The 25,795-nt window shown below is 40.7% G+C and overlaps 1 protein-coding gene across 3 annotated transcripts in view; it reads left to right on the forward strand.

Annotated features, from left to right (window-relative positions):
• Positions 1-25,795, forward strand: part of marchf8 (membrane-associated ring finger (C3HC4) 8) — a 64,909-nt gene that overhangs the window by 7,038 nt on the left and 32,076 nt on the right. For all 3 annotated transcript variants that reach the window (XM_077581457.1, XM_077581458.1, XM_077581460.1), the window contains exon 2: positions 10,402-10,600. In XM_077581457.1, coding sequence (XP_077437583.1) covers positions 10,496-10,600 — 105 coding nt within the window. In that variant the 5' untranslated portion in view covers positions 10,402-10,495. The remainder of the gene's footprint in view (positions 1-10,401; positions 10,601-25,795) is intronic.

Below are 25,795 nucleotides of genomic sequence, written 5' to 3' on the forward strand. Positions count from 1 at the left end.
AACTTATTAAGCGAATATGATGCGAAACATAGACGGGCTAACAAAGCTAGCATCATTATCGCTGTCGTTTTTTGAAGTCACCGTAAAACTAAATGTAAAACGAAGAGAATTTCAGTGTGTATTAAACCAAACCACATGACTTTGTCGTACGAAAGTACACGAGCCGATGCTAACTTAATGCTAATATAATATGAAACGTCATAGACGGACGGGCGAATGAGGCTAGCGTCCTTATCACAGTATTTTATTTTTTTTTCATGGAAAACGCTTATTGGAGATTTATCTCTTTTTTTAACTCATTCACGGCCATTGACGTCAAAAATTCATTTGAACTATTTCTATTAGTTTAAATTTTTTTCCACTTTTATTAACAAGAGTATGAAAACCTAGAAAATCACAAATCTGTTTGAAATGTACAATAAAATAAGATTTTTTAAGTTTTCATACAATTGTTAACATAAAAGAAATAACCAATAGAAATATGTCTGAATCTTTGTCATTGATACAGTAATTTCATAATAATTAATGAAATTGAGTTCAAATTAAAAAGATGTACTGTACTGTAAAAAACAAGTGTTATTGATTTGTGTTTATGCCATTTTTCTGCCACTAGATGGCATAATTGCATTTGGAAGACATTGGTGACTGCTCAGTGCATTTTTTTTCATTTTTGATAGCTATCTAATCTTTAACATGAAGTAACTTGTGAAATTCTGCACATTTTTAAAATTGTAAAATACAACTTTGCCAAAGTCTCCACAAATATATGCATTTTTATTAAATGTATTACTGCTAATTATTGCGACTGGAATTCCCCCAGTACAGGCTCTCCAAGTAAGCGGCGGTCATTAATCGCACGTTAAAGAAACTTTCAATGAACTCAAAATTAACGCACTCATTTTGACACCCCTACTTTCTCCGAATTCATTTATTCTAGATGTCATGCTATTTTTGGCTATTTGTGGTCCAGGCCGTCTGCATCTGTTGGCTTTAACAATATTACCAAATGTACTACTAGCGCAGGCCCCATATTGCTGTCGTCACATGACCCCAAACTATCTGACTGTGGTTATGTCCACATTTATCTGGCCTGTAATCTAATAACCCTAATCCGATGTATTCCCCACGTACTGATCGGTCCGTAGAAGATGGCCGATTGATCTCAATGGATGATGTCATGCACACGTGAGGGAAAACCACGTGGTCGTCTCCATTTCAATGAAATGATACAGTAGGAGGAGGGTGCCCGTATTGGACGCCTGCCATCCATCAACCGGGACGAGTCGCTGGCTCAGCCGAAATGGGCCGAGGCGTCGCTGCGGGTTGCAGTGGCGCTAGATGACATCATTAGAACGTCACACGGTTCTACAGTGCCGGCAACATAACAGCGTTGGGTGATTAAAAAAAGGTGGCAAAGCACCACCTTTGTCTAAATGCAATGCCAAGTTGCGACAAAAGCACTGCTTTTATAAATGTAGCCCCGCGACTCATTTCAACATAGTTGAATGGCACCAAGATGCTACAGGATGGCGGCAAAGCGCCACTTTTGTCTTAGTGAAGTTCCTCAACTCACGTCAACAGTTTTTTGGGCACAAAGATTGCGGCAAAACCCTACTTTTGTCTAAATGAAGTTCCTCAACTCACTTTAACAGAATTTTTGGGTACGAAGATGGCGATAAAACCCTACTTTTGTCTAAATGAGGTTCCTCAACTCCAACAGAATTTTTGGGCACAAAGATGGTGGCAAAAAGCTACTTTTATCTAAATGAAGCTCCTCAACTCACTCCAACAGAATTTTTTTGGGCACGAAGATGGCGATAAAACCCTACTTTTGTCTAAATGAAGTTACTCAACTCCCAACAGATTTTTTGGGGCACGAAGATGGTGGCAAAAAGCTACTTTTATCTAAATGAAGCTCCTCAACTCACTCCAACAGAATTTTTTTGGGCACGAAGATGGCGGCAAAACCCTACTTTTGTCCAAATGAAGTTCTTCAACTCACTTCAACAGAATTTTTGGGCACGAAGATGGCGGTGAAAGTCTGCTTTTGTCTAAATCAGGGGTGCTCAAGTTCGGTCCCCGAGAGCCCCTATGCAGCCTGTTTTCCATGTTTCCCTCCTTCAGCGCAGCCGGATCTAACGATCAGCTAATCAGCAAGCTTTGCAAAAGCCTGATAACCATCCTGATCATGAATCAGGTGTGTTAGTGGAGAGAAACATGGAAAACAGGCTGCATTAGGGGCTCTCGAGGACCGAACTTGAGCACCCCTGGTTTAAATGAAGTTCCTTAATTTTGTTCTTTTTAGTTGAGTGGCACCAAGATGTTACAAGATGGCGGCAAACTGTTACTTTTGTCTAAATGAAGTTGCTCATGAAGTTCCTCAGCACCGAGATGCCAGAAAATGGCGGCAGAGTACTACTTTTGAGTTTTCCCCAAAACCTTTTCGCTTTTCTACCATCGAAACGTTTTCCCAAAAATTAGCTAGCATTATTTACCAACACAAAAATGCTAAATGAGCTCATGAGAACCGAAAAAAATACAGCAACGCTTTAAGTTAATACAAGGAATTTTTGTCTTCTGCAAGTTATCGTTGAATTTTGCCCGTTTGAATCAGTACTTGGGCTTTTGCAAAACCTTTTTTCGTATCTGTACTTTTGCAACCTTTGCTCTTAGCAGACAGACAAGCAAACAAAGCCAGCGTTCAGGTATGTGCTCCGCCGACTTCCTTTCTTCACTATTGAACTATGTCAGGCATTTGGACTCCTCCCCAACAAACGCTATGTAACCTGCACTGTTGACTTGAAATTGCCTCTCGGGCATCAGCGTTTGTTGTCGCTGTGTGTTTTTTTTTTTTTTTTTTTTGCGGCAGCTTCTTAATCTTAGCCAACCCCATTAACTCAGCCAAGGAGAGGCGAGGGAAGCCCGTGGAGGACGGACGGGCCCGGCTTTTGTCAACCCAATTAGACACCGTCTCCGTCGGTTCCGACTGGTTGCATGCGCCCGCTGAGGGGCGGGGGATGGGGGTGGGGGGTTCTAAATCAAGAATGAACATCATCCCACGCTCCCTTTCCCTAATATCCCTCGCAGGTTTTAACAAAGTGCGTCGAACGGAACGACGTGCCAAGCCTCATCGCCCCTCGACATTGTCGCACTGTTGACTGGTAATTACTGGATTGACAATTGAATGAATGCTAGCGGGCTGAGTTTAAATAACCCCTCCTTGCCCCCCCCCCCTCCCAAAAAAAATCTAAATAAAATAAAAATTCTTGCAGTGCTGAACAATTAATCAAAATGTCAAATCGCAAAGCCCACAATTTGGGGAAATTCCATCAGTCAGTAGATATTCGGCATTTTTGACAAATATCAGCATCGACCATTTTGAAAAATTATACAGACGAGGGTGGTAATAGATCAGTTTAAAAAAAAAAGTGTTCAGGGGGAAAAAAAACTTCTGGGAACTAATTATTAATTTTTTTATATCCGACACTGGGAACTCTCTGCACCTTCTATTTTTGTTTGAAATTAAAACTAAGAAGTTATGTTTTAATACTTGAGATATTTTGACATTTTAGAAAACTCGATTTACTGTCGAAAGCAAAAGGGAGCCATTTGCTTAAGTTTTTATTTAACTTTTGAAGACACGCTACGGCCCCTGGGACACACCCCTGAACTTTTTGTTAGATTTTTTCAAAACGAAGATGACTATTGACTAAGATTTTTTTTTAACTCCCAATATTTTACGATCCCTAAAAGTTGTTCACTAAACATATTCTTAAATACAAAAAAAAAGAGCTGGAGTTTATATTTTTTCAAATTCTGATGCCAATATTTTCCCGTTTAGTGAAAATGAATATTGGCTACAAATATCGGTTATCGGCGTCCTTGACTACTAATAATCAATATCGGTATCAGCCCTGAAATAAGCATATCGGTCTATCTGCTTACTTTTTGTAAATATGTATTAGGGGTGTAACGATAACGCTGGTTAAAAAAAAAAAAAAAAGAAAGTGCAATGTGATGTCATTTCAGTCGAAAGTGTCAAAATGGCCGCTTCCTGAGATGGATAAAAACTGTATTTTGCTGCTTCATTCATGTTTCACAAACATTATATTAATCAGCATACTGTCTTTAGACTAGTGGAGGTTCCTTTTAAGGTAGTTTATATTCATCTTTTAAATTGTACTGCACAGGTGCTTTGCATTGGCGTAGCCTCTTTAGAGCGCCTCATTGTTGCAATGTGGAGGAAAGCCCACAGTTTTTTTGTTTTTTTTTTACAGCGTGGGGAAAAATAGCTATTTATCTATCACAGGGTTGTTAACGACACTCAGTGAATAAGTTACGTACTAGCGATATTTGAAGAAGCATTTTAAGGCGCATTTTTCATCCTGCAATTTGTGCTTTGCAAACATTTTTGGGTGGTTTTGTTTGAGATTGCGACAATGTTGTGTAGCCTGAAGAAGTTTCCTTGTTTGCCATTTGAGCTTGTTTGTCATTTTTTTCTTCTTCCTTCTTTCTCTTCAATTTTAGTTGTAGCGTGCAAGCGTCCCACGTGGATTAGTGGGAATTAGAGCATTCTGCGTTTTGCCGCAACATCCGCTTGGCTTGTTCTTCCCCCGCCTTCAATTATATCAAAAGTTTGCGTTTCATTTTCTGGATTTTTGATACTGTAGCGAATAATACAAGTCATACCTTTGCAGGTTCTATGACTTCACAGCACCGCATGAATGTGGTCCTGAATATGTGACATAGCAGTAATGGATGTTTTTTTTCTTTCTTTCCTTTCTCCAAAATGTCATGAATAATTCATATTTAAGTCGGCAAACAATGCGGCTAATGTTCCGATGTGCGCACAGCAACAGCGCCGCGGAGTTGATATAAATTGTGTACACGCCGCCACTGCGCCGTTGGCAATGTGCAGCCAGTGAGAGCCTGCGTGCCAGGTTTCGCTCTGTTGATTTCAAAAGTATGAAAATAAAAAAAAAAAAGTGGAGGAGAAGTAAAAACATGCACGAAGCGGTTCATTAACCTTGGACCTTTGCAGAGAAAACACAGTTTGGATTAAAAAAAAAAAAGAAGAAGTAGATCATGGAACTGGAATGTGCTAATTAAGGAGTAAAAAGGGAGAAGTTACTTGAGTGGTTCACATTGAGTAAATAGTAGACAAAAATAGAGAATTTCTTGGTGTTCAGTAATTTGCCTCCATTCAATAAATACCACTTAAGGCATTTTTATAGCATTTACAGCTCACTCGCAGCCATTTTCACTGAAGTAACCCACTTCGCTCCCGGCTGTTTTGCTGGATTTTGACTGATTTTGTAAGATCCACAGAATATTCTGTTCTACTACTATAAAAACATGGAACCCAAAAGAAAAAATTGAGTCTCTTCTTTCATCAGGAAAAAAAAAAGTATATTTACACCTGTTTCCGTTTTGCATCAGTTAGCATTAGAATATAGCTAAATGTCATTATTATTCACAAACTTGTTGGAAACATGGCCCTGGCTGATCTCTTATACTCTGCTGCCACCTGCCTGCCGTTTATTGTAATAACTACCATTGCTTTAACTAGCAAAGCCTTCTGTATGTTCTAGTATAAAAAAAAAACGTATAAAATACGTTTTTGGGAGTGCAGGACAAATAATTTAAAAATGTATATATACCTTATTGGGTTTGAATGAGTTAAATTCACGTTGAAATAATACAAATGTACAATTAGACACCAATTTTTGAGAGAGCAAGAGCAAGGGATAACAAAAATATAGTACCAATCACGTTTTTTTCATAGGCATCGAATGTATTTCATAATGAACATCAATAATGATATGCTGAGAAAAGATGTACATTATAAAACGAACCTGAAGCTGTTGCTTTCTTGAGGGTGAAAAATAATTCTAGTGGATGACATTTAATAATTTTCAGCAAATTAGTAGGCACTGCTGTTTTGTTCTTTCAAATTTACAAAAAAAATAATGTTGCCCTCTAGTGTTCAATAGTGGAATTACACTCTAAATAGATTAGCATTACACCAAAATATTACCACTGTACAAAAAAAAAAACGTTTATTGTAGACTCTTGTTTTACGGCATGACATCATTTGTTTGCCATAAATTTTCCCTCCTCACCTCTTGCCAACCTCGCAAACACCCACTCGCAGAACTGCTGCGATCGGCTGACTCATGCCACATGTGATGGAGTTCCAAAGCTTGTGTGATTTGCCAATTGTATTCTTTTTTTCCCTGTGCTCATCCATCCACTACCTTTGTCCCAGTCCTTATAAGTGTACCTGTTCCTCGAGAGTCTGCCGGTTGCTAGGCAACATTGAAAAGCACGGTGAGAATGTTTATGACGGCGACTGAAAGGCATCCATGTTGAAATGTATTTACAACAAACCATGTCCGACGCGCTCTGCCAAACTCAAGCAGATTGACGGCTCAAATTGAGGACGTGATGTCAAATCGATGGTGTGATGTTTTGATGCCGGCTATTTTTACGCCCAGCTGGGAATGATGTATCCCTCAGAGTTGAACTTTCCGTGACCCACTTTTAAGTGTGTTTGCGGGGGCCAACATGGCGTTCCTGTTTTTGGTAGACGTGTCAAAATGAAACTTTAATGGCGCAAGAACCCGCCTTCCTTTTCTGGAAATGGAGATGCGACACTAAATTGGCAAAAGTGGTTCGTCGTCGTCGAGAAATCACCCGCTTGCGGAACGTCTCCTCCCACCAGGAACGCGACTTAATCACATCCTAAGTGGGCCTCATTAGCATAGAATCAAGAAAGGATGTCGTGCAAGTTTATTAGGAAATGCATGGTGACATTTGAGGAAGTGGAAAGAAATTCATAATATTGTTTGTGCTGCTGTCTGGATCTGAAGGGACAAAATTATGATAATTTATTCCCAGCTTCTCATCAAGAAGTGAAACTGTACACGGTGTCGAGTTTGTGAGAAAGAAATGACTTTCTCTTTTTTGCTCTTTGAATGTTCAGAGTGATGCCGCCTGGCTTGACCATGTGCAAATAAACGTAGTTTCACATTTCCTATCAATGTCTTCTTCTTTAGCCAGAAAATCATCGAGACAGAATTAACTTCTGAACTCCATGTTTAACCATTTTCTTACTGCTTCTGCCAGCAAACAAGTCAAAAGACCGAATCAGCCGCCGCACTGCTCCCACTCCCGATTACTGGACTGTCGACTCTGGTTTATAAAAGCAAAGTATTTAGCCAGCAAGCTAGTTTAGAATCAACTGCGACATCGTCTGCTGATTATTGACTGCAGGCTTTTGTTTACTTCAATTTCTACTTTAGCCAGCAAAATAGTTGAAACAAATCTGATGACTTCAAGCTTCCATGTTATAGCGTCGAATTCTTTAGCTAGCATGCTAGTTGTCAACATGCTAGTTGTTGATGAAACTAAGACAACTCGTACTAAAATTGAAAAAACAAAAACATTTTTGTTAATAAAATATAAACAATAACTAACTAACTATATTTTACATTCACAATATTTTACATTCATGAAAGTAACTATAATTATAGCGGAAATGTCAATTTTAAAATGTGGATTTTGTGTTTGATTTTAAATGTTTTTATTTTTGGTATTACTGGTCAGCAGTAGACTACAAAAGAAAGAAGGTTAAACACTAAACAGTCTTTTGATAAGTGCAGTTTACTTCATTATGCAATATTTAGGAAAAACATCTGGAACTGTACAAATAATCAAAAATGAAAAAGAAATTAACTCATTCACTGCCATTGACGACTATAAACGTCGGAAATTCATTTGAACTATTTCTATTAGTTTAACATTTTTTTCCACTTTTGTTAACAAGAGTATGAAAACCTAGAGAATGTTTTTTTATTGTACATTTAGGACTGATATAAAATTTGTGATTAATCATGAGTTAACTAGTGAAGTCATGCGATCAATTACAATCAAAAAATTGTAATTGCTTGACAAGATGATTATTAAAAATTAGGGCCATCATAATTAATTATTATTATTAATCGTAATTAATCGCATGACTTTAATAGTTAACTCACGATTAATCACAAATTTTATATCTGTTCTAAATGTACAATAAAAAAATTCTCTAGGTTTTTATACTCTTGTTAACAAAGGTAGAAAAAAGTTAAACTAATAGAAATAGTTGAAATGATTTTTTGACAATTATAACCGGCAATGGCAGTGAATGAGTTCAAATGAAGCATATTTGAAAAAACATACGAACTAACTTTAAAAACGAATCAAATTAACTGAATTAAAAAAATAATAATAATCTAAATGAAGCTACAAAATTCACTAGTGTGAATCAACCAATGTACCCTAGCAATTTTCAATTCTTTTTCCAGCAACTCATTGAAACTACACTATTTCATGTTTACTCACAATATTTACTTAATTAGAAAAATAGAAACTTGCCAAATTTCATGCAATTTTAAGGAAAAATTCAATTTTAGGATTTTTAATTTGATGTATCAAAAGTAAAACTTCTCAAGAGTTGGGAACTCAAACTGGCATCCGTCTGAAAAACGACTTACTCCATCCAGACTTTGACGTTTACTATCAATTTTTCTTAAGCTAGCAAACCTTTCAAGACGGAATGATCCCCCGGACCCTCTTCTGGTGGCGGCTTACATGCGATATCTTCCGCTTCTTTAGCCCGCAAACTAGTCGAGACCGACTCAAATGAGGCACAGCAATCACTCGGTAATTACTTAACCTTTTAAGATGTATTAACGTCTTTAACACGTTTCTACGGGAAGAAGTCTCACAGGATCCTCGCTCCCTCTCTATGGCTGCGGAAAAATCCTTCTGAGACCGTTCATGGCCCGTTTTGTCCCTCTTTTTTTTTTGTAACCTGCCAGGAAGACGTAGAGTGCAGCTGTAGTACAGTAAGTGTGCGGATGAGCGGACACACGCACGGGGCGCGCATGACGGCGCCGGCAAAACGAATCTCAGGTCTGATCTGACAGCAGCGGAGGATAATAGCGGAGCGCAGCTGAGCGGAACGCCAGGGAAGGCGGGACTGCGGATGACCCTGACAAGGATTTCAAACAGGGAAGACCTACACTTAGGAGCTCATTGAAATTTCCTTCCGCGGCCAGTTAAAACCCGTTTTTTGTAGTGGATCTTTATATCTTTATCTGTCCTGTTTACTGTTTTCAGCACGGGCAAATGACGTTAAAGGTGCACAGCTAATAAGGAACCCAAGACTTTTTTTTTTTTTTGCAGTAGTCAACTGTGTTAGAAACTTTTGAATGACTCGGCTTGGGAGCTTTTTGGATTCAAAAGAGTGTCAAACTCCATCCATTTGTTCAATTATTTATCATCCAGGATCCGACATGAAGCCTTTTTTTGAGTGAGCCAAGTTGTGGTCAGAACCAGCACTGGTCACTCTTGTCTCATTTTCAAGCTGATTTGTCAACTTTTTGATCACGCAGAATTTGTCATGTGCAACAAAAGAGTTTTTTTGTGACACGCTCAACAACCAGACCATTTCCAATTAGCATCCCGTATAATCAACGTGTAGACCGTGTCCAAAAGCTTGTAAATGATCTTTCCTGCTTTGGATGCTGAATTTGAAGTGCATGGCGGCCATTTTGGGGAAGTCCCTGTGAAGAAATTTGTCCCAGTGGTTTGTTTTTACAAAGCTGCCAAGCTAAACGTCAACAGGTGTGCGTCATCTGCAGCAGTTCACAATCAATATTTATATAATAGCATCGCCAATAAAATGCTTCATACTAACCAGAGATGCTGATTATCAGCCGTATTAAATTTGTGCTACAGATACGTTTTTAGTAGTTTTGATCTGGCTAACCAATGAGAGAACAGAATAATGCTGTGACCCTGTGAGGACAAATTTGAAATCTGATTAAAAAATTAAAGAAGAGGTTTCATATAGATATAGAGTAAGAGTGGTCAACACTGCGGATTCTGGGCAGATTGGATTGACATAGCAACAGATTGAGGCTAAATTCTGATTGGACAAAAAAAAAAAAGACTTTCCCATATATTTACTGTTGTTGTTTATTTTTATTTTTTTTAATGAAATTATTCTCTAATGTTTAATGATTTGAAAAATAATGCCGAGTGCCATATGCATCAACTATAGAAATGACAGAAAACATAATTTACAGAATGATTTGGAATGCGGTGCTGGAGAACGTTTTGGATGGGACCAAAAAAAAAACAATGTTTGTGTGTCAAATCGCCTTAGCAAAAATATGCATTTCAAACATTCGCGTTAGTGTTGACATGGTCCGATTTATAAACAATGACCTCTTTTTCAAAATAACACATTTTTTTTTGCTTTTGTAATTGAGTTCCTTGTTGTGTAACCCTGCAGCTGCAACAAAGTGTGCGTTTAGTCCATTTACGCTCCCATTTGTTGGTCCTCCGCAGGGCTCTGCGGCCGCAAACCATCATGCCCATAGATCAGGCGTCGGGACAGGAAGCGAGCGTGTGAGCGTTAAGCCCCACCCCCCCGTCTGCTGGGATGAACATGCCGTTGCACCAAATCTCTGTCATCCCCCGCGATGTCACCTCGTCGCGGATGTCGGGCGGCGGCGGAGGCAGTAAAGCCAAGGACAAGGACAAACAGGTATGTGAGGAGTTTGTGGAGACTGGTTGGGAAAAATTGAGGATGCGTGGGAAACCCCCGGGTTTATCACGGCACCGGGTAGCACCCAAGGACCACACGAGTAGCCCGCAGGCTAGTTCTGAATTAGCTCAACGGTGATGGGGCATTGTGATTTCCTAGGAAGTGTTGCGGGAGTGAGCTTTTGAAAATTTAAATACTTGCACATATTTATATAAATGGGACTCTTGACTATTATTGGTACGATTGTTCTGCCCATTGTTCACTCTAGATGAATATCATTATTCATAACAACATACGGTTAAATGAAAATAAATTTGAACATATTTATTTTTTCTTAAAGGGACAGTAAGATACTTTTAGTTTATGTTGATTATGGTTAACTTCCACATTTCTTGACCGATTCCAGTCGTTTAAATTTTAAACTGAGTCAGCATTCCCATTCAAAATTTCCGCGGGAATTTTTCTAGTTTCAACTTCAAATAACATATTTGTTATTTCACCATCCCTTTGCATTAATCAGTAGCTAAGAAGTAGCTGAGTTCTAAAAATATTTTTGACCCCAGGTATCGAGACATACACTTTTTTATTGTAATTAATTGCATGACTTCACTAGTTAACTCACGATTAATCACAAATTTTACATCTGTTTTAAATGTACAATAAAAAAATTCTAGGTTTTCATACTATTGTTAACAAAAGTGGAAAAAAATGTTCAACTAATAGAAATAGTTCAAATGAATTTTGGACGTTTATAGCCGTCAATGGCAGTGAATGAGTTAATTAACTATCAAGTTCAATTTCAGCCGCACCTTGTTAACATGAAACTGTGACTGTAACGTCTCAATCAAAGAATCCCCATGAACACGAGCAACTCTAAAATGATGTCGCAGTCGCCATTGGCTCCGCCCCATTTCTAGAGGCCACGGTGGTTGGGCACGCTTACTCTCCGGCAATCACACGCCACAAGTGCTTTCTCAAGAGTCTCCCTATTTTTAAGCGCAGGAACAAAGCGAGGTGCTAAGGCAATGTGTGGCAAAAGAAGGCAAGCAGGCACAGGTGTTCTTAAGAGGCCTCTCACATGCTGCATATGCTGCTTTTGTATCCCTTTTCCCGCTCTTCCAAGCCTCCCACATATTCACACTTCACAATTTTCCACAACGCGCACCTCACTGATGACGGCTGAGCCGATAGACAAGTATTGTCTTGATGTGTATGCATGTGTTGGATCACCTGGATCAAATATATACGTCATTTACGAGCAATGAATGGCGCAAAAAGATGTAGCTTTACAATTTCCGATCTGTCGTGCGAATAAGAGTTAGGTTTTGCGGTGTGGAAGTGACTCCAAAAAGTCGCATATATCTTCTTTTATTATCTTTAGCAGGAAGTTGGGTCATGTTAAAGCGTAAGTCGCTCGTCACCACTTAAAGAAAATATGTATACATGGAGACGTAGCTCCGCCTCTGGAAAAACATACCATAAAGTTATATTTAAAAAAAAAATAAAAAAATCATCAATCAATTCATTCCCACAATAATTTCCCCCAAATCATATGAAACAATATTCAAAAAAGAGCTCATTGAGAACATGAAAAGTCATTTTAGTGCAGGAGGTATGTGAAAAAGGTTGATCCAGTCATTAGCTTAGCTGCTAGCTGTTAGCCGCTAGCTGCGAGACATTTCTTGCTCCTCCCAGCGCGCTTGTTGAAGCCACGTTTGCTTTGTCGACTCGCGTCGTCTACCCGGAGGAGGCGACAAGACAAAAGAAAGTGTACAAGGGAGACATAAAAGACGAGTGGACTGGAGAAGGGGGAGAGAGGAAAAAAAAAAAGGATGGAGAGTGTTTACTTGGAATGCTAATGAGCTTACTTTGGCGTTTTGTTTGTGTGTGTATGTATGTCTGTTACTGTGGATTTTGTGTGTGTTTATTATTTTTTTTCTGTTGCTTGTCAGAGTATGTTTCTGTTTTTGAGTGTGTTGTTTTTGCGTGTTTTTGTATGCTCATTTCCTCTGTGTGTTTTTGTGTATTTTGTTTTTGTGTGTCTCATGTTTTTTGTTGCGCACGTGTCTTGTTTAGTGTGTTTGTTTTTCCCTTTTATGTATTTGTGTGTGCATTTCCTTTGTTTTTTGTGTGCCTGTATATGTGTACGATTTTGTGAACCTGTGTGTATTGGTGTTTAGTTTGTGTTTTTGTTGTGTGTGTGTGTGATCATTGTTTTGTGTGTGTTGTGGTTACTGCCTGTCGGTGTTTTTGTTTTCGCCGTGTTTTGTGTGTGCGTGTGATTTTCATGTCATTTTGTATTTTTGTGTGCGTGTTTTGTTTGTGTGTGACAGTTTAGTGGGCCGGCACGCGCCCATCTGTCTGCCTTGGACAACACGAGGCCAAATTTGAATTTGTCGGGCGTGTGCTGCTGCTCATTCAGATGAAAACTTTTTTGCTGTTGCACTTCCTCTCAAGTTAATTTGTCAAGCTCCAAATCTTGTGCTTATCTGTGGTCTTTCGCCAACAAGAAGAAGTTTCCTCACATTTGTTGGGCTCAGCGAATCATTTGTTGCTCCTCTGAGCGGCTGGCAGTTTTGATAAGGGCTGCTTTGCGGCAAGGCAGAATTTCGCCTGCTATGAAGTAAGCGGAAGGTCAATTTTAACGTTTTTTTTGCCCGGCAGCTCGTAAACAAAATTTGTAGCGTTCACACGAGCGACGTGCTAACTACGAAATAGAAACTGAAACAGACGTCCTGTGGCTTTGGTTTCACTTCCTCAATTGTGGATAAACAAAACAACACGTACACAGTGAACACACAAAATGTATTTATTTAAAAAAGAAAATTATAACCGGACTTTACTGCCACAGGGACAATAATGAGGTATCTCAATTTGCAGCGTTGAGGTAAAAAAATAGAAACACACAATTATGAGACATCTGTACAACTTTTACTATTTGACATGGGAATAAACTCGAAAAACTCGTCAGCATTTATGACAGTATTCATCTTTTTACTAAACGCTGCATATGAGCATTCAAATCCACCGCAGACGTTCTTCGCCGCAAACTCCCGCGGGCTGACAAGAACAGGTGGCGTCAGCTGGCGTCTATTGTCAGCCCGCCTCTGCACAAGTCGTACGCGTCTCCGGCAGCGGAGCGGCCGCGTTCAATCCACTTGAGGTTGAAGAGCTAAAAAGTAAATTAAATGTGGGAGAAGACGGCGACAACGTGGCGGCGGCGGCGGCGGCGGCGGCGGCGGCGGCGGCCGGGCCTTTGAGGCGTCTGACGGCGGGGATGAAAGCCTCTTTCGGGCAGTCTGTGAGGACAGCTTTTACCTTTTACATCAATAATTGTCAAAAGATGTCTAATATAAAATGAACCTCAGCTGTGGCTTTGTGTAGGTGGTAAAAGCAGGATTAAAGAGGATTTAATAATAATCAGCAAAACCTAAGATGAACTTGAACTTGCCCCACTTCCTGTTTTCACTCTTCACTTTCACACGTTTAGCAACCTAGTGGGCTGCCGTCTAGTGGCCGAAAGTGGAATTACTCACCCACAATAGTGAGACCGTGAACCTTAATCCTGCGGTGGAGTTTTTATTTTTTATTTTACTGTAGCCACACTGCCTCTTCGCATACATTATTCAAAATACACTTGGAATTATTTCTAATAATTGGATTTCTCAATTTCATTCTATTTTAACGCATCAATATTGGCTAGTCCGTTCTATGTAAAGTAACTTGAAAGCCGTATCTTAACAGAAAATAACTGAAGTTATTCACCTTGTCTGAATGGCCACGCTACGCAAGCCATCAATTCTTCAATAAACATTTGAAACAAAACGGCTCTTTGCTGCAAGAAAAAGTGCTCCAAATAGCTGATTTTTCACGTTGCTGACCGATTAATCGGCCGCCGATTATAATTGGCCGATTATTGCCATTCAAACATCGGCCAAACCAATCGGCCAATTGGGCCAAATGGCCGATTATTTTCCCCTCAACGTTATCATCGAAGAAAACCGAAGTTTCCAACGCTGTGAAAGTACCCTGAATTTTGTTTGCATAGCATTAGCAACTAGCACGTGTGTAGCGTATGTTATTCTGTTGTCCCTAAGCGTCCTTTAAGATATTTAATGACACCCCAGTTGGAGTTAACTGTAAAACTAAACACACAACGCTAAGAATTACATCCAATGTATATTTAAATACAAAACATTCTTCCCTTTAAAAACATCGCTAGCCTCGTGCTAATGCTAAAAGCTAACAGCATGTTAGCATCGACTTCGGGAGTGTTTTTTTTTCAAGTAACAAATATTTATACACAAATGCTGTGGGAACACATACCCACAGGTGAGATAACGCTACGCAAAGGCACCCAATGTGTGAAAAACAAGTTACATGCTAAATGACACTGCCCTGCAGCGGTTCCCTAATGCTAATGCTAATGGTAATGCACTCTTCTTACACAACCTGAAACGGTTCCCAACATGAGAACGCGCGCACCCAATTTGTAAACAGCCCTCGGCTACGAGAGCCATCGCTTTGGGGGACGGGCGGCGAAGTTTGCGGAATCTGAAAATGCGACTGCAGTAACAGATGGAGGAGATGAACTACTGTTGAGGGTTAGAGTCTCAAGTTTGTCATTCTTTAATTGCGTTGGTCCACAGGGCTGCAGGGTATGAAATGAAACGGATAATAGGAAGGGACGTGTTTGCCAGCAAGGCTCTTAGAGAGCAACTTTTAATTTCATGAAAGCTTCTAGGCCAGTTTTCTCGAGTCGTGGTTTCATCTGCTCTTGCCTAACCCTCTGGCCATTAGTAGCGTTTTTAAAATTATTTTTTTTAAAGCATTTTAGCTGCCTTAATGCAAGTGTAATGAAACTTGCCAAGGGTGTGGATTTTTTTTTCTAATTTTGTAATTTACAACTTAAACTCTTTAAATGAATGGAAAGCCGTTCCAGCCGTAAAAAAAATGAAAAATGCTATTATTTTGTTTTTAATGGATGAAAAATTGCACTCCATTATTTTGTACGTTATTCAAAGATGGAGGTGTGACATGATGAAAAAATATGTAAAGAAATTACAGTTTTTGCCACATTTTTATTTATTTTTTGCCGCAGCAGCACTTGAATCAGAATGTCCTTTTTTTTTTTCCCCAGAGAGACCAAGGTGAAGTCAATTTGTAAGCGCCGTAGCCGTGCGCTCGCTCGCTCCATCACGTTGACTGATGCATCTGTTTGAACCCGCGACAGCCTCAACGCGAGCTGATTGCTGCTCTATTATCCGCCGCCTCAGGTCACTCCGCCCGCAAGGGACGCCAAACCGGCTTTTAAAAAAAATATATATATATTTTTTTTGCCGCTTATATTTTTGCCGCCTCTTCATATCTCTCTCATAGCCGCCGCTCTTGCTCATATGTTAGCGGCGCTATGTGTGAAACAAACGGGGCCAAATTGGGTGAGTGAATGTCATCGCCGTCGCTATGGCAACCATCTATCAAGGACTTAGCAGAGTTGTCGACTATCTGCCCCTGTGTGTCTTTTCAATTCAACCCCACTGCCGGTCCTTCGTTTGGTGCTCATTTTGCTTCGGTGATGGCACCAAGCAGAGTTCTGAAATGTATTTTAAAGGAGGTCGTTGGATGTTTTCAACTCTGGAATTACTCTCTAGCTACTATGTAATGCCCTATATAGCGAGTTTGGCATTTTCCAGTGCTGTGGGAATGTGTCGTGAGTGTAGACGCTCCATCATGATGTCACTTTTAGTTGGCTATACTGTAGACCCGATGGCACCACAATGTAAACAAACCCTTCCGTCATTTGACCAAAGCAGAGCAATTGAGAAGTGAAGATGCTACGTGAGGATTAGATTGAATCAAGGACGCATCTGTACTCGCTCCTGCACTCGCTCTTGACCTCTAACTATTTTGTTGACATTGGGAATTTTTAACGACATTGTTGCAATATGCCTGGTGGAAAAAGAGCTGACGAAATTGTCCAAAAAAAAGTCAAAGAAATGGTCACCGAAATACTTGAAATGAAAAAGAGCATCGAACCGCTTCTGCGGGAAATTCAGCAGTTGAAAAGAAAGCGACGCAAGAAAAAGATCGACGCATTGTCACAAGTGCAGTTGATTCTGACCTTCAGCGAACGAGACAACGACCACCGGCAGTTCTGATCAGGTTTGTTGACAGGGAGAAAAAGAATTGCTCTTTTGAGAGAGAGAGATACAACCTTAAAGATAAACACGTCTACGTCAATGAAAATCTCACAAAACGAAAGGCTGACGTTGCCAGAAGGGCGCGCGACAATTGAGAAAGAATGGATTTATCGAGAACGCATGGACAAAAAGTGTCGGATCTTCATCCAAACAAAAGAAGACTCGCCTTCTCTGGAGAAAATACGGATTGTGAAACCAGTGGAAGAATTGGCGGAGTTTGACAGACAATAACTGCTATCAGTAACTCACATCATTAAAATGTGGATTATGCCAAATGAAATTATTGTAACATATTACTAATTAACCCAAAGCTGCAGCTGTCATGATTTGAGTAATGTAAATATAGCATATGATTACTTGCAGACACTTTCAAGGTTAACTCTTGTTTATACACCTGCATTGATAACATTATCCGGCTCTATTTCTGTTTGGACATTTGTTGTAACATGCGAGGCTGTCGTGATAAGATTGTATTGTGGCTGCGGCTAGCGTGGGCTACTCCGCCGGGTGGGCTGGCCTTGGTGAGCGCTCAGGAGTATCAAAAATCGAAGGATGCTGGCAACAGTGGTGGCTGAACTGACCAGAATGGAGTGAACGTTGCCGTGGACGCAACGGGCAGAATGCAAACCCATCGACTCTTCTGGAAGCCACAACGTGTTCCGTTCCGTTCCGTCTTCAATTCCGCTTATCCGGGGGTCGGGTCGCGGGGGCAGCAGCTTTAGCAGGGGAGCCCAGACTTCCCTCTCCCCAGCCACTTCAGCCAGCTCCTCCGACGTGATCCCAAGGCGCGTTCCCAGGCCAGCCGAGAGACGTACACAACGTGTGTGAAAGCTAATCCAAGGTCAGCGAAGACCCTACTGGTGAACGAGCATGCGCTCGCCTTGGCTGCTTGCCTGGTTGGGCGGGCCTATTGGGGGGCGTCCGGGAACTGGTTTACCGATTCCAAATGATTGGTACTAGCTGCAACTTAAGCACAGATATTACTCTAGATCAGAGGTGGGCAATCTCGGTCCTCGAGGGCCGGAGTCCTGCAGGTTTTGTAGGTTTCTCACTTCCAACACAAGCTGATTCCAATCAACAGGATCGTTATCAGGCTTATGCAGAGCTCGCTGATGAGCTGATCATATATCAGCTGTGTTGGAGAAGGGCAACACGCAAAACCTGCAGGATTGCGGCCCTCGATGCCCACCTCTGCTCTAGATGAAGTGAGCTTTGGTCCTTCCTCGGGTCTCCTGACGGCCTCACAACTCAGTTTAGGTGAACGGTATGGGATTTTTTAATAGGTTTTAGGTGAACTAATGAATACGTACCCACTCACGCACATACTCACCCACATACAAAAAAAAAAAGAAAAAAAAAAGAGAGCAATGATGATGACATGTCAAATCGGTAAAATTACCGAATGAACAATACTGAGCTGTCCAGGGAAAAAAAGTGTGCAGACTCAAGTCTGGGATTGATAACGATTTGAATCAATGATTATCATTACCAATGTATGCGTATAGTAAGAATCAATGTAGACGGGTTACGAATAAGCCATGGCTTCTACTCGGAATGTTTTCTACAAACCGGTGAGAGTTTCCACCCTTTTCAGTTTAAGGTCAGCGGTAGTCACCGGCGGTCTCCCCCCTATTGCCCGGTGTTTACAAACATTATTAGAAGGTCTATCAACAGACCAGGAAGGTTTCTGACATCTCATACCTGAAGAATATCGGTACGCTCGGAAGGCAGCGACCACCTGACCTCACAAGGCGGTTGAAAAGGACTTATCTTGCAGTGGGAGATATGACTTCCTGATCCTCTTCTCAAAAGCGCGGCCGTGAAATGTATTCTTCTCCTCGTTGCCTTATCCAGCTTTTCCTCTCCAGTGTCTCGCCTAAGTGCAGATGAGGCGGGTCGTTAGACGCCAAAGTGAGGCTTAATAGTCAACCTGTTCTTGTACAGACAAACCCTGAAGGCAGCAGCTCATTCCCGCATTCCCTGCAATCGGCGACGTTTTTACAGTGGCTTTTTTTTTTTTAGCTTGTAACGAGCCTCAGGGTGGAGTTTGAATTGCAGCATTGTGCGTTTCAATGTGGCTCAGAAGAAGGTGTTTGATATCGCATCAACCTCGATTTTTTTTTTTAATGGGAGGCAACTCTTGCATTCTTCCACCCGTCTATTTTCTACAGCGCTTATCTTTTTCATGCTAGCGGACTTTGGATTAGTGAGGCAGGCTACACCCTGGACTGGCCTCCGGCAGAGACAGGCAATCATTCCAGTAGTCCAACTGTCCTGTTCGAGGTCCGCAACACCCTTTTCCGTTTATGCCTATCATCAACCCTCTCTTAGTTCTTCCTCTGGTCCTCTTGCTTGGCAGCTTTCTCCTCATTGTAACAAGATATTCATTGTCTCTCCTCTGGACGTGTCTTAATCATTGAAGTTTGGTCTTCAGAACATCTAACCTCGGCTGTCCCTTTGAATAGCTCATTGAGAATACTCATAAGCAGCTACAGTATGCCAAAACTCATGTACTGTACGTACAGTACTTACACCCTACAGAACTAACTAAAATCCACTCTTTTTGATCATATGTAGTGAGATTGATAACAGAACTCGGATACATCAGTGGCTACTTCTTGAAAGAGCAAAAGAGAGGCGGCGTAAATATCTGTGTGATCTGCGGCGAACTTGTCTGTATCTGAAGCCAGCATCTTGACCGCGGCTGTGTGAGGTCAACCGGGAGAAGACCGGAATGGAAACATTTTCGTTCGGTTGAGACAGCCCGAGATGACAGCACGGGATGGGTAAGCCTCGTTTTAGATTGAGGTCAAGCGATGATAAAAGGAGTCTTGTTACCTCGAGAGGTTGAGGTCATCGTCGAGTGTTACATGTCGCATGCTGTGTATCTCAATAATAAGAGATCTAGCTTATTTTACAGAATCTTCAATGGCATGTCCTGGTGTTGAAGAACTGACGTTTTCTATTTAACTCTTTGACTGCCAAAAACGTTAAATAACGTTTAGTAAAATCCTATGGAGGAGTGCCAAAGACGTTAAAAGACGTTTGTTTCAAAACAGAGGTGAAACTAACCATTTTCTATTGTTGATTACTGAAAAATGGAACAAGGTAGAAACAAACTTTTTTTTTTGATGAAAGATGAGAGTCCAATCTTTCATTTGGTAGTATGCGTGTTTCCATAGTCCAAACACATAATTTTCTATGGACCTTGAAAGATCAGTCAAAATGCTTAAAATCGGTTGGCACTGGGGACAACCCGTTTCTGAAAACGTCTGGCAGTCAAAGAGTTAAGAGCCGAACTGCAATTTGGTAAAAGTTCTTGTGTACGTCCATAAATTTCCTTTAATTCACAACTTTTTTCTATCCCGACTAAGCGCGACAGCCAAAGTACACGCGGGGCTCATCGCCATGCAATCACAGTGGAATAATTAGTTGAGCAACAAAAAAAAAGCTTTAGTGTCGCTCCGAAGAGATATAAAAACGATTTCTGTATTCAGTGTGTCAATCTCTGGATTCGATTATCCTCTTACCGCTATGTAAATAAAAAAAATTCCCTGCCTCAAAATCTGCCTTTGCCATCCATGTTTGTAATTACCAGAGGATCCCGCTAATTAAATCAGAAATATTGTACTTCCACTATTTCACTTTTATTATTTACATGTTGAGCTTTGGGGTTTGAGCATTTCCAAGGCATTCAAAATGTAAATGTAGTAAATTCCGGGCATGAGATTTGTAACATGAGGAGCCTTTAAATGCAAATTGCCGCAGCTGCTGTGGACTGTATTTATCTAGAAAGCAAGCGAAAATTGTGGTTGGTGTTTCAAGGTGGACTCCAGTGTGAGAACATATTTATTTCTACATCCTTGAGATTGGATGGTTTGTATACTCAAGGTTACTTGCCTCAGGTGGAGCAGATTTGCATCTCACAGTTTTAACAAACAATTTTAGTGTTGGCGAGAAAAATAAGGAAACGGCAGTTCATGGCCATTAACTCTTTGACTGCCAGACGTTTTCAGAAAAGGGATGCCGTGGGTGCCAGCCGATTTTAAGCATTTTGACTGATCTTTCAAGGTCCATAGAAAATTATGTGTTTGGACTATGGAAACACACATACTACCAAATGAAAGATTGGACTCTCATCTTTCATCAGAAAAAAAAGTTTGTTTCTACCTTATTCCGTTTTTCAGTAATCAACAATAGAAAATGGTTAGTTTCACCTCTGTTTTGAAACAAACGTCTTTTAACGTCTTTGGCACTCCTCCATAGGATTTTACTAAACGTTATTTAACGTTTTTGGCAGTCAAAGAGTTAATTTCACTGAACAAACACAGGGTTTGCCATTTTGCGATGGGCATTTGACTCGGCTGACTTTGGACACTGCGGACTGGGGTTCAAATCCCAGAACATCTAGATGGTAACATCCAGAAGTGTCTCTTGGCAAGATTCCGACTCCCAGCCACTGCCAGTCTCAAGCCCAGACAAAGATGGGGGCGCGCTAGTATGAATGTGCATCACAATGGATTAATTGATCCCGAGGAATTTGGTCTATTGTGTGGAAATGTCGATTAACGATGTCTTGTGAATGAAACGTGTCTTTATTTGCAGTCAAATCCCGTACGCCCCACGATTTAATCCACAATCAAAAGATGCTTGTTTTCACCTCTGCTACATCATTCAGTCAAGAAGTTCAATGTTATTTGAACCAAACGACCCCACGGAGGACTCTCGGGGATGTTTCCGCTGAGGTCACTTTGACCCGTTTGGTGAATTTGGACGACCAAAGAGTTTAAATGCAGAACAGGAAGCGTTGTAACCTTGCGCTTCCCAATCCCGCTGAGCCTCGGCTTCCTGCAGGCGCGCCGAGAATTCTGATCGGCTCTTTTGAAGGAGGGGGAAAGAGGAAGTGGGTTTTTTTTTTTTTTCTTCCGCCGCACGTCCAGTGGATTTGCACGCTCGGCCCACCCGTCTGTCGTCTGTTATGGCGAGCCATCTGTTTACCAGCAGGTGATGGCTGGATGGACGCAGACGTGGTGTGAGGTCCTTCCTGCTGTGTCGCACGTGGATGAGGAAGGTGTTGAGCACATCAAGTACAGTACATCCGCTATATCCTCTTTGAAAAATCTTTTTCCTGCCGATGGCAAAAAGGTCTCCGAGTAATGATAAGACGGCCCCTCAAGCTTCTTTTCCCGACCCGATCATTTTAGCGAGACACGATAGCCATCTTTACTCTGCTCATCAGGCTGTGATGTATTCCACCGGCTCGAGGCCGACTTGGCCTGCCTATTGATTTGGCTTCAAAGGAAGGGCACATAATTACTTTGTCTGTCAGTAAGAAGAGCAGCCTGGTCTTTTTATAAGTTTAAATCGGAGCTGCGGTGCCCAAGCCTTATTGAGCTAAGGGATGTTTTTTTACATTGGTGTTCACCAAACAAAAATGGCGAGATAAGAGCAAAAATGTGAGATACATGTGCGCTTTAGACTCCCTCCACTAGATGGTGGCAGCAAATTCCACAACATCCTGCCACAATTAGTTTTTTTTGCAGTGGAAGGACAATGTTAGTTTGTGGCGTGAATTCGTAATGCTCCATTTTGAGACAGTTTTCAATCAGCCTATGGACAGAAGAACGATACAGTCATGCAAACGCAAAACGTAGAAGAGTTTCACAACTACTGTAAGTATTGTATCCTGCACCATTGGTAGCTTAAAGCTTTAGAACACCAAATAGATGCATTCATCTATGGCGTTTGACCTAATGTGTTAGCATTAAGCTAGCAGACAAGCAGACTTAAAAAAAAAAAAGGAAAGTGAAGTAAATTTCAACTGCTTGAAGTGTTTTTGGAGCAATTCAACCTTATTGAAGTCGGAACGGCGTCATGGAACGGTTTGCGGTGAACCATGGAGGTACTTTACTACTGTTTTATGGCGTTGGAAGCATTTCTTCATCTGAAGTCAAGGTCAAACTACTGCTGCAGTAATGAGGTCACCAAGGTGGTGAATTATTTAAAACACACACACACACACACACACACACACACACAATGGGCTCTATAGACTGCTGTCCGCATCCCAATAATTTTTAATAGCTGCACATCGAGCATGCATGCCCGCCTACTGTAAAGTTTAATTAAGCGAGGCCCACTTTTTCTTTTTCTTTTTTATAATAGTATGCAGTTCTGTTTCATGAGCCTGAAAAATGACTCCATTCATTTGGAGGGCCGCAGATAGCTGGAGGTGCAGATGTGGATTCTCTGATAGTTGAGTCTCCGCACAAAAAAATGCGGCATGTTATCTACTTGCTAATTAATTCCCGCGAAGAAGGCTTAACTCTTTGACTGCCAGACGTTTTCAGAAAAGGGATGCCGTGGGTGCCAGCCGATTTAAGCATTTTGACTGATCTTTCAAGGTCCACAGAAAATTATGTGTTTGGACTATGGAAACACATATACTACCAAATGAAAGATTGGACTCTCATCTTTCATCAGAAAAAAAAAGTTTGTTTCTACCTTATTCCATCTTTCAGTAATCAACAATAGAAAATGGTTAGTTTCACCTCTGTTTTGAAACAAACGTCTTTTAACGTCTTTGGCACTCCCCCATAGGATTTTACTAAACGTTATTTAACGTTTTTGGCAGTCACTGGCTCTAACATTGTGCTGTGTGTATGAGCAACAATTGAACCTCTAAAATCAAATACAGTCCACACAGGATGATTATTTTTAGAGGAAATAATGGAAATTGGATTCTTAGGACTTTTTAAGGTGGCCTTTTAACCCATTGAGGCCAGGAGCGCGGGACCACGCTTCTGTCATTTATTTTTTATTTTTACCAATTCTTGATCTCTTCTTCTGATTAAATGAATCAGAATATACAACGAGAGCTGAGCTCAAATGTTGCGCAGTTCTACAACTACTTTGGCTGCGATAGGAAATTTGATTTGTAGTTGAACATTTTCAAAGCTTTTCAGTTATTAACGGCCAATCAGAAAGGCCATGTCTTATCACATGAACTTCGAGAACAAACGATACTAACCGAGATCCAGCTGATCACCGCCAAGTTGTACCATTTCTGAAAACGTAAAAAAAATGATTACAGAGAATTTAACTCTGAATCATTTTCAGCACAAACTAGGCTGATCTTGAAACTGCTGGCCTACTTCCTGCTTTCATCTTCTTCTTTCAAATTTACTGTGGCAAACAATAATATACTGCCGTGTGGTCAACAGTGGAACTACACACAAAATGAACGCGGCTGACAGCAAAATAGTTTTAACTGTACAAAAAAAATCAACAAACCTGGAACACTCAATGGTATACTGTATAATATAAGTATGTTATATTTTGCAATAATTGTCTCTAATAGAAGTGCCTGCCCTCACTTGGCACCACAATGATCGGTATTGTAAAGCATTTTTTTTGTTGCTAACAACAGATGATGGGTCCCCAAAAAATATTTGCGAATAGGAGGAGAACACTGTCTACCAGTTCTAAGAAAAATATTTCCAGACTGAACTACAGTTTCACTGCTTCAGACTGGCAGATTATTATACTCAAGCATGACGAGTGAGATAATAGCACCGGATTTGAAGCCACATCTTCTGCCTCATTTAATATCAACAGATACGACGGCTGCCTTGTGTCGTAGCTCAATGGCTGCCGTCCCTATTTTCCATTCAAGTACGGCGCGTTCCGCTCTGTTCCATAACAGTGAGTCACCCTGGAGTGATACAACGGCTCCCCGTATGCCCTCCGCTGACGTCGGCGGCGGCCAGCCTATCCGCCATTACTGTACGTTGTGAAAGGGGGGGAGCGTCAGATTCATATTTTCCTTTGCGGAGAGCGCACAGTGACCTCGCGTTCCATAGTCTTGTTTGCTTTTAAAGTAGGCCGTCTGTGTTTCAAAGGGACGCTTTGGGGTAATGGTAAACAAAAGGACGGTTATGAACACACATGGTTATGTTTGATGGAATTGTTTCTGTATATGATATACTACAAAGAGAAAAATGCGTTTTTAAGAGGGTGGTATATCTTTACATGGGACAAGAAACAATAGCATGTTTAACTCTTTGACTGCCAAAAACGTTAAATAACGTTTCGTAAAATCCTATGGAGCAGTGCCAAAGACGTTAAAAGACGTTTTTTTTCAAAAACAGGTGAAACTAACCATTTTCTATTGTTGATTACTCAAAAACGGAATAAGGTAGAAACAACCTTTTTTTTTTCTGATGGAAGATGAGAGTCCAATCTTGTTTTGGCAGTATGTGTGTTTCCATAGTCCAAACACATCATTTTCTATGGACCTTGAAAGATCAGTCAAAATGCTTAAAATCAGCTGGCACCCACGGCATCCCTTTTCTGAAAATGTCTGGCAGTCAAAGAGTTAAATTACTGGCAACAAAAGTGAGCACACCCCTATGTGAAAATGCCCAAATTGAGCCTAGTTATCCATTTTCCAAACCCAGTGTCAGGTTACAGGGTTTGAGGTGTGAATAGAGAGCAGGTGTGTTAAATTTGGTGTTATGGCTTATGTTTTTAGACGTCAGTTGAAGGAACAGTAGCGGGTGTTCTTGTCAGCTAGCTTAAACCAAAGTGTCATCGGTTGGAACTTGTGAATGCTCAGCTACGAAAATATCTCAGGATGTATTTCGTGTTGCTATCTCGGAAATACGGCGGAGTTAACAAGTACATAGCTCATTCCATTTTACAGAGAATAGCGTTCTTAGGGAAAACATTCTTGAGTACGTTCTTCAATGAAGATTCTTCATATTAACGGCCAGTGTGTCAAAATTATATTAATGCACAGACCTACCCTAGAAAAAGTTAAGTTTCCCTAGAAAAACTTTTTCTTGAGTAATTGGCAGTACAACATGGGTTAGTTTCAGCAAAAACACGTTTATTTCCCAAAAAGTAGCGAAAACAAGCTCCAAGTAAAATGAAAAAAAAAAAAATTCTGCTTTTGTGACACCTCAATCTATAAACCAAACGCAAGACTGATAAA

Source organism: Vanacampus margaritifer, chromosome 12 (assembly GCF_051991255.1).
Source record: "Vanacampus margaritifer isolate UIUO_Vmar chromosome 12, RoL_Vmar_1.0, whole genome shotgun sequence".
NCBI lineage: Eukaryota > Metazoa > Chordata > Actinopteri > Syngnathiformes > Syngnathidae > Vanacampus > Vanacampus margaritifer.